The 10,560-nt window shown below is 43.2% G+C and overlaps 1 protein-coding gene across 1 annotated transcript in view; it reads left to right on the forward strand.

Moving 5' to 3' along the window:
* fstl5 (follistatin-like 5) overlaps positions 1–2,986 on the forward strand; it is a gene marked incomplete at both ends in the record, with an annotated part of 139,702 nt that extends 136,716 nt beyond the window's left edge. Inside the window, one exon of the mRNA XM_080843628.1 lies at positions 2,284–2,986. Within this exon, the coding sequence (XP_080699754.1) occupies positions 2,284–2,986 (703 nt within the window). The remainder of the gene's footprint in view (positions 1–2,283) is intronic.
* Between the last annotated feature and the right edge of the window lie 7,574 nt (positions 2,987–10,560).

The following is a 10,560-nucleotide window of genomic DNA, read 5'->3' on the forward strand; positions in this document are numbered from 1 at the left end:
AGCAAATGCATGAACAGAACTCACACAGGCACTGGAACTAAATCTGATTATGGTCACGATGATGAAAAACCTGTCTTACCTCCACTGTGTCATCTGGCTCGACTTCCTCCACCATTCTCATTATTATGGATTCTCCTGTATGTCAGAACACGACTGAGCATTTCTCTGCAAAGTTTACATTCACAGCGCTAGAACTCGGGCAGTACATTTTGTGAGCCTTTTCTGTAGTATTCAACGATCTGCAAAGCTGCTATAAAAGAATCCTCAGGAGCTCCATTCATTAAAATCATTGAGTTTCTGTCACGCCTGAAACCAGTGTTTGCAGGAAGGTGCAGTCTAGCGGGGCAGTATCTACATAGCCTTTCTGAAAAATGATTTGTCAATTTCGCTTAATTTGGTCAGGGGCAAATGCTGATTTATTTGGGGTGATCCTGGTGAGAACTAGCTAGCTGAATATCAATGTATCAATGTTTAACTGAGCTTAGCTGAGTTCTATCCATTAAACAGACGCAGCATCATGTGCACCTGCAGTGAGACTCAGAGGTACATGTGAGCAGCTCGCCCTTCAGCCCTCCACTGCAGCAGGAAGGCTGGGAGTCCAGCTGCACTCATGTTTACAAATAACAGGCGCCTGGAAACCCTGAAAATACGCCGGCAACAACCGCGCCAAGTCCTCTTAGGACCATAGAGAGTAATGTTATGTTATCGGGTGAGAGAGCGAGAGCGAGAGAGAGAGAGAGAGAGTGTTCTTATGTGTGTCGGTGTGTGTGAGAAAGAGTGTGTGTGTGTGTGTGTTCATGTGTGTGCATGAGTTTGTATGTGTGTTGTGTGTGAGAGAGAGTGTATGTGTTCATGTATGTTTGTGAGACAGAGAGAGAGTGTATTTGTGTGTGTGTATATGTGAGTGTGAGTTTATGTGTGTTTGTTATGTGTGTGTGTGTGTTCATGTGTGCTTAGGGTACTGCTGAGCTTTGTGAATCATTTTGTCACATAAAAGCATGGAGGCACACCTAACATGGCTCTGCAGGGATCACTCAAAACGATCACACACTCACAACACTCTAAGCTGGTGGCAAACTGCACGAGGAATAATAAAGATGGCTTATCCTTTTACACAAAACACAACAGATCAGAGGGAGCATCAAAAGTACAGGGGGCAGGGAAGGGTCAAGAAGTGTGTGTGTGTGTGTGTGTATGTACAATAACAGGCGGGGATGGGGGTGGATAGCATCAATGGGGTCGCCAGAATGACCCGCAACCATAATGGGCAACATAAGGAGCAGATCAATGAGGGCTCTTCAGATAGCCGACACCTCCAGTCCATCACTCAGGACGCCCCCCGCCACACACACACACACACACACACACACAGACACACACACAGACACACGCACACGCACACGCACACGCACACGCACACGCACACGCACACGCACGCGCACGCACACGCACACGCACACGCACACGCACACGCACACGCACACGCACACGCACACGCACACGCACACGCACACACACACACACACACAGACACACACACACACACACACACACACACACACACACACACACACACACACACACAGACACACACACACACACACACACACACACACACACACACACACACACACACACACACACACACACACACACGCACACACACACACACACACACAGACAGTCCATCAGTCAGGACACCCATCCACAGGGTTCAGGAGGCCAGGCCCACAGCTGCTTGGGCTGGGTGGAAAGAAACACACACTCTCTCTCACACGTACATACATACTCACACACACACATACACACGCACACAGATATAAAAGAAGATGAATGATGTCCGGTCTGAAGAGTGCGTCAGAAGTGATCAGACAGCATTCAAATTGAATTGAGTAGATGTCAGGGGGCTCACATATCTCTCTGACTTATCCTGCCCGCTTGTCTGTCAGCCCTCTATCACACACACACATGCCTAAGGCTATTTATTACCCTGGGGATTGTTAATGGCTCATACAGTATGTCTGAGATTTGATGTGTGAACAGAAACTCATTACAGGGAGACCTTTGGCAGATGGTATTGAATTCATTCTCAGTGAAACTGACCAGCACACTGATTACACTGAGTAAATTGAACCATGAGGCTTGTTCGAGGCAAACGTGGCTAATGCGCTGGTCATGTATGTGCCCTATGTCTTTAACAACTACATGTGGTCATAATGGTTGGTGGTCTCTGCTGAAGACCTTGTGAGACTAACTCGTGATATTGTCTCCTCCATCCTCCAGGTTTGGGATCATCATGCATAAGAACGAGCCCGCTCTACATAAGATCGACCTGGAGACAACGTCCTACGTGAAGAACATCAGCCTTCAGGCCTACGGCTGCGTGCCCCAGGCGCTGGCGTACACACACCTGGGCGGCTACTACTTTGTCAGTTGCCAAGACGACTCCACAGGTGCCCGACGCCCTCAGCTGGTACTGGACAGTGTGACGGACAGCGTGATCGGCGTCAACCGCGATGTCAGCGGCACGCCCTACGTCTCTCCCGATGGCCACCACCTGGTCACCGTGGACGACCGGGACGGGCTCATGCGGGTGCAGCCAGTATCATCGCGTGGGGAGATCGGGCGTCCATTCGACATCCACACCAACTTGCACCTGTCGGACCTGGCCTTCATGCCCAGCTTCACCGAAGGTGGCCAGTACAACCTGTTCGGCAGCTCTGGTCGGCAGACCGACGCACTGTTCGTGGAGCTGCGCTCCGGCACTGTCAAGATGATCAAAAGCCTGAAAGAACCCACTTCCACAGAGCAGTGGCGCTGGAGCAAGAAGAACCGGGTCATGGTCGGGAGTGGGCTGTTTGGACAGTACCTGATGAGCCCCTCTCAGCAGGCCCTCTTTATCCTGGACGGCCGTCTGGACAAGCTCAACTGTGAAATCACGGATGTGCCCCAGGGAAACACGGTGGTGTGGGTAGGGGAACCGTAAGCCCTATGCCCCCCCCCACCCCCTCTCCCGCCACCCCCACCCCGCTGAGACCAAACGGGGTCACCCCTTTAGTGCTGCACTGAGCCCCCTCACCTACGTCTCATTTCTTTACCACAGAGTCCAAGTGTATGTGACCAGCGCCAAATTCACCAATTGAAACATCAACGATTTAGTAATTATACTAATAAATGGTTGTTCAAATGTAAGGAAAGATACAGTATGCGTGATATGTCAGAACTGATTAGACTTCCAGCCCCGCTTTTATTTCTCAGATCCCAAACTCCTGACAGATGACTATACTGCCCTGCTCTGAGTTCTTGAGTTGAACTGATTTGTCGGCCCTTAGCAAATGATTGAATTGGCTCTAAGCCTGAACAGAAAATATCATCGCAAATAATGTAAATAGACAGATGATATCTTGATTAATTGGAGTTGTACTCTGGCAGACAATTTCTGGCCCACATTTTCTTCCCTGTGCCTTGAAGGAATGCTCACTCAAAAATAGACAAAGACCAAAAGCGGAGAAAATAATTATTCCCAGTGAGCCTGTGAATCAGTCTTTCACTGACCTCCGTGTGAAGAGAGCAGCGCTACTGCCGGCTCTGTGTTTATTGGCTTTAACTCTGACGGACTCGCGGCTGGTGTGCGCTAATTAAACGCGAGACCGGGTGAAGATCCGCTCCTGTTTGAAATGCAGATTGAGCCATCCTGTACCGAGGCTGACGCTTGACGCCCTCTTTATCTAGAAGTGAATGATGGCACACACAAGGGAGAGGAGGGAAGCTATGTTTCCTCTCAGTCCGGGGCGGCAGGTCAGTTTATCTCATTACGGCTAAATGACAGGTGGAACACTGGGCCACAGTCACACGAGAGGCACCATTACCGAATGTAACAAATATACAAACAAATAAATAAATAAATCATGTGGTCTAAATAACCTATCCCTAATAAACTTAGTCCTTGTCAGAGTGTGGTAAGAAAATGCATGCTTACCTTGGTCCCTGGTAACCTATGGCACACGCCTATGAGTTCTTCGTTTTAGTTTCAATCGGAGCCTGTGTGCAGGGATCTTTTGTAGAGGAAGGGTTGTTTTGTGGAGGGCCGCTGAATGTCAGTTACCTTTTAAACTGCTGTATTTGATGGTGCAGTTGTAGTTGAGCTGTATGCAGTCTTGGGTGTTAGGGAGAGGAAACCCATTGGCTTTTCTGTTTTAAGTAGCAGGCTTGAATTGGAATGCTCTAGAAGCTCAGCAGGGACCACTGTTAAGAAGCTAGCAAGCTCTGCCTGTGGTGTTTGGCAAGCACAAAGCCTGTTGATGTTAGGATGTGATGTCTTCTCCCCTATGGACACAGTCTATGCACTCTCACTTAGTTCCCATATTCATGGGGTTCATTTGGATTGAACAAGACTAAAATTAAAGCTTTCTCTTTTACTTCATTTCATTAATTTTCTAGATATTTATGGCAGAAATCTCTTCATATATTTATAATTTGTTTCTTGGTTTTATCTCTTGTTCACTCTGTCATAAGAGGCCTACTGTATAAGGTCGTGTTGATTTTCTGTAACTTTTCTTTTATTGTAAGCTGTACCCAGTCCTAATGTAGTCACTTCTGTATGCTAGCAAGCCGAACTCACTTTCTGTTCATTATTTAAGCCCCTTTCTTACAAAACTGAAAGACAAGACAACTGCACTGTTACTTTTTTCCCTTAATTGACCAGCTGCATTGTGATGTCACAAACTATTATTACGTCATGTACCCATGTAGACATGTCTGATGCTTGGTGTGGTTGTTATTTATGTAGAGAACTCATGCTTGACATTTATCTGAACAAAATAAAGCCTAAAATGACAAAAGTGCTGTGTGAAGGGTTTTGTTTTTCCCCTCATTGCTGTAAACACCATTTACCATTGTACAATTTTATTATTAGCAACACACAATGGCAAATAAAGATTCAACCTGACTCTCTGTGCCAGACACTAATAATCACTGCAGTAATAATCACAGCATAAGCAATTCGTTTTTCTCAGGTCTATCTACGCACCTTGAAAAACAGATGCAGTTTTGACACAGCATTCAGTTTTCAGATGTATCTCTGCTGAGGCTGGCCTAAAATGATAATGCATTCTGTTCTGTGCGTCGTACACTTAGCCTGACTGAGGTCTCCATGGAAGATTAATCATGAGGTTTGTGCTCCATGTGCTCTGAAATTAGATGGGTCTCACTTCATTATTCACCGGAGCCATGGAATTTATGACCACACTTTAATTTCGGACTAAAATTAGAATCCCCCCACCCTACACACACACACACCCTGAAATACACAAACTCATGAACAGAGAAATACACACAGAAATACATGCACACACACACACACACACACACACACACACACACACACACACACACACACATACACACATACAATGCACAATGATTAACCAGGCATGCATTACATATTTCACAATTTCAAGGTTTCATGTGCATGACATGACATGACTGATGAGCAAATGGTTTGTAATTGAGAACGCTGTATTCTGTCTTATCTGGCTTTCCTACAAGAAATGTTCATCTATATTGTCCACATTGTGAATTGTGCTTCCACTTACATTATCGAACTTCAATATTGACACAACCGTTGAAGGGTTTTATCAAGACATAAAGGTAGCATCAACGCTCATCCCATAAAATGTCACTAATCGTTTATTTCTGCATTATTAAATTAACACCATTTTTGTTTTAGATTTGCAGGTCACTGGGATAATATAATAATAATAATAAGAAGAAGAAGAAGAATAACAACAATATTCATATTAATAATAATATTGCCAAATACGAGTGGTGCTGTTTTCTGCTATGAGTTAGTGTTGTATCGGTATTTGCATCGTTATACCGTTTTGCGTATCCTTATATCGTTATGTGTATCGTTATATCAATATGTGTATTGTAATATTGTTATGCATATCGTTAAATATTTATACCGTTATGTGTATCGTTATATTGTTATATCATTATGTGTATCGTTGTATCGTTATATCGCTATATCGTTATGTGTATCGTTAGATCATTATATCAGTATCATTATTGTTATTGTTATGTGTATCGTTAGATAATTATATAGTTATCGTTATTGTTACTGTATTGTTATGTGTATCGTTAGATAATTATATCGTTATCGTTATTGTTATTGTTATGTGTATCATTATCCTCCTGATTGCCAGTCTCCACTACCATAGCTAGCTATAAGGTGATAAGACATGGAGTTACCAGGGCCAGAGCTTACCCCTCATCAGTGGATCAGTGAGTCAGTGGAACAGTCCTTTTTACAGACACACATTTAAGTCCCTGAAACTCTATAGGCTACCAAGGAAAAGGTGTTTGTACACTGACATAGGTCATTTCTAGACCACAGCTGACCACAGCCTTAATAAGTTATAGTTTAGGCAAGGTAAGGCATCGGTAACACTTTATAATAACCCTCCGTAATAAACCATTTATGAAGCATTTGTTCATAGTTTGTTTATCATTTACAAATTGTTACACCAACATTTACAAACCTTAGTAATGTATTTGTAAATGAGTAGTAACGTAGTTATGAACCTGTTTTTTAATGATCTATAAGAGTTTTTTTATAAGGATTAAGTTAGCGATTCATAAATGAGTATTAATGTATTTACAAACATATTTCAAATGATTTTCTAATGATCTATAATATCATATATAAGGACATGAGTAAGCTGTTTTGAAATGAGTATAGATGTTTTTATGAACATGTTTCAAATGATTTTCTAACAATCTAAAAGATCATTTATAAGGACATTAGTAAGCTATTTGTAAACGAGTAGTCATGTGTGTATGAACATTTTTCAAACCATTTTCTAATTATTTATAAGATCATCAATAAGGTATAAAATAATGGTCTGCTCACATTTTGTAAATAATTTACAAATGATTAAGCAAGCAAGTTTCAATGAGTTAGTAATGCTTCATAATATCCTTTATAAGGTATGTGCTGATGGTCTGCTCACCATTTATGAGTCATCATGAATAATCTTTGTCATGCATAAGCTATCGACCAATTCATACGTGAAATAATATATATGAGCACATGTAACACCTTAGTTTATGCTTAATATAGGTTTTTAGAAACCATTTACTTACCATTAGTAACGTGTTTTGCATGGGTTGATATGAAGTGGGCACTGTCTATACTTTATAAGCATTTACAAATGGCCAGTAACTGAGGAACATACTATAGAAACCATTTACTTACCATTAGTAAAGTGTTTTGCATGGGTTAATATAAAGTTGGCACTGTCTATACTTTATAAGCATTTACAAAAGGCCCGTTACTGAGGAACATACTATAGAAACCATTTACTTATCATTAGTAAAGTGTTTTGCATGGGTTGATAAAGTTGAGACTGTCTATACTTTATAAGCATTTACAAATGGCCTGTTACTGAGGGACATACCATTAGTCAACACTTCTGCCGCAAAAACTCCAAAAATGACCTCAAACATTAGGTTGTTTAACATATCAATGGCAAAAACACACAACACAGCATCGAGGGAATGAAGTGAAATTGGAAAACATTTATTTAAGAAACTACACTCACAATAAATTCACATTTAAACATGCATTCTAATATGCTAAACACAACAGCAACAACAACAATGGAACTTTAAATAAGGGGATCAGCTAATTTGTTTTATTTATTTGCAAAAGTTTGCCAGACTCTTTAAATGATTTTGTTACGCCCCCTGGTGGCTCGGAGTAGGACGCAACATAAGGGCAACAGGTTTGGGCAAGTGAGGGTGCAGTCACACAAAAGCCAGGACAAAAGGTGAATTCAATATAAAGTATTTATTTACAAAAAGGCAACACAGGGATCAACAAGGACTGTCAGTGGCACCAAAGAAGAGAACATAACAAAACCCACCCCCCATTGACAGGTGCTTTGCACCCAAAAGTACAGTGGGTGGTGCTCACTCTAACCTAGGGTATTAACAACAGGTAAACCTACGTGTATGAAAGATGTAAACCCCGGGGTATCTTACCTATCCTTATTGACCCTGTGCGCACAACAAAAGAATTAACAAAGACAAAGACAAAACTAAAGTAGGCTGCTAACAACTAAAGTAATAAGGTTTAACAAATGTGTAATAACTAAAGACAATACACTAAATCAACAAAGAAACCAAGCACTCAGAAGCACTCACAAACACTAGCAAATACAGTCCAAAACAAGCCAACAGAGCTCCACCACAGCTCTGCCACAGCTCAAGCCAAAGCACTCCACTGACAAACAAACACAGGACTATTTAAAGGGGAATGGTTGATTGGAGATCTGGAACAGGTGTGGTGATTTGGTGATTGGGACCAGGTGTGCACATCTGAGAATTTGGAGAATGAAAACAGGAGGAGGAGACAGAACAACAACACAAACATACTACACAAAACAGAACACTATACATGTAGGCCTATACCATGTATAACATATAAGACATACTGAACACTGTACGTAACACTCCCCCCCATAAAGAGTCAGCCCATGGCTGACGATACCTCAAACCATCACGTAAACCCAACTTTTTAATAGTACAAAAAACAAAATTCAAAATTGCCCCCAGTAACTACTGACCCACACGTTACACCCGAGACAGAGCATCTGCAAATACATTCTCGGTGCCCTTTTTGTGGTGGATCACCAGGTTGTAATTCGTGATAACCAAAGACCAACGCATAAGTCGCTGGTTTTGGTTGTGCATGCGATGCAAAAACACCAGTGGATTGTGGTCTGTGTAAATCACCACAGGCTCCGCACTGGACCCAACATAAACCTCGAAAAATTGGAGCGCGAGCAGCAAAGCCAACGTCTCCTGCTCTATTGTAGAGTAGCGCATTTGGCTACTATTAAATTTCTTTGAAAAGAAACCTACAGGGTGGACCAAACCCTCAGAGTCCATCTGAGTTAAAACTGCACCAGCACCAATACAGCTCGCATCGACTTCAATCAGGGGCGGAGTGGGACACAAAAATCCACCGGGACAATTCTGACTGCACGGCCCACCACCGGCCCACAACGTGCCCAAAACTGGCCCAATCCGCATCCCCTCCACCTCCCATATCAACTACACAAACAAACGGGCGGCTTTTGATCATTATTGTTAGATTTAGTGTTGATGTGTGGGTGACAGACATGACAGTGACAGTGACAGTGTATTTGTATATGTACATTTATGGAAATACGGAACAAATCGCGTCCCGTATTGGCTCAAATGTTATGCTAATTCGCAACAATGTGTCCTGTCAACTCACTCGCATTTAGTTGACGGCTGGTTGAATAAATCCGTAATTCTTGTACATTTTGATGCACTTTCCTCCAGCATCCGCCTCTTTTTCAGTCTGGCCTTTTTGCCCCCTCCTTTCTCCTTTCTCTTATGTCCCTCAATCAGGTCCACTTCACCTGCTCTCTCTCGCTGATAGCCGCTAATTTATCTCCCTAGGTTCACTTGATAAAGGCACAACGATACGCATTTCCCATGAGGCAATTTGCTCCGACCATTCTACATTCAACAAAAAACGAATTCAATCGCTGGCCAATTTATATTTGTGGTCATGAAAGTAGCCTAATGAAGCGTCTGAATAAAAAAGAATTACATCAATATAGGAGGCTAAACAAAAATCAGGTTGGATTAATGGGAGTGAGTTTGACACACACCATAGGTGTGATGTACAGAGACAAATAGAGCTATAAATAGTGGTTGGACTGCTGAACCACAGAACTCTCAGAGAATTTAGAGATTTTCACGGGACCATGATTTGACGTACATGTAATCTCGATGGGCCGCTCATGAATTTGACACGACGGCTGCGAAGGCCGGTCTGCAGGCTGGTTCTCGATAGATTATTGGCCGACCGGCCTACCGGGAAAAATCCCGGTCCTCCCGATGGCCACTCCGCCCCTGACTTCAATGGCAAACGGTTTATTAAAATCAGGAGCGCTCAGTACTGGGGCATTACACAATAACGCTTTGCAGCATTCAAAGGCGATTTGACACCTATCTGACCATACAAACTTAACCAATGGACTGATCAAGTCAGTCAGTGGTGCTGCAACAGAAGAGAAGTTCCTACAGAACCCTCTGTAGTAACCTGTCATTCCGAGGAATCGGCGTAACTCCCGCCGAGTGGTGGGTACTGGGAAAGACGTAATAGCTGCGATCTTGGCCTCCAAGGGACGCACTTGGCCTCCGCCCACCTGTTTACCCAAGTAGGTCACCGTCGCCTTCCCAAACTCACATTTCGCGAGGTTCAATGTCAGAGACGCATCAGCCAGTCGCTGAAACACGGTTCTGAGCGAATCCACATGATCAGGCCACTCTGACGAGTGTATTACCACATCATCCAAATATGCAGTACAGTTAGGCACACCACTAAATACAATGTTCACCAACCTCTGGAAAGTGGCCGGTGCGTTTCGCATCCCGAAAGCCATCACGGAATACTGTAGAAAATTATCTGGAGTCACAAAAGCACTGATGGCAGAAGCCCGTCGTGAAAGGGGAACT

The sequence above is a fragment of the Sprattus sprattus genome, assembly GCF_963457725.1.
Source record: "Sprattus sprattus genome assembly, chromosome: 8".
NCBI lineage: Eukaryota > Metazoa > Chordata > Actinopteri > Clupeiformes > Clupeidae > Sprattus > Sprattus sprattus.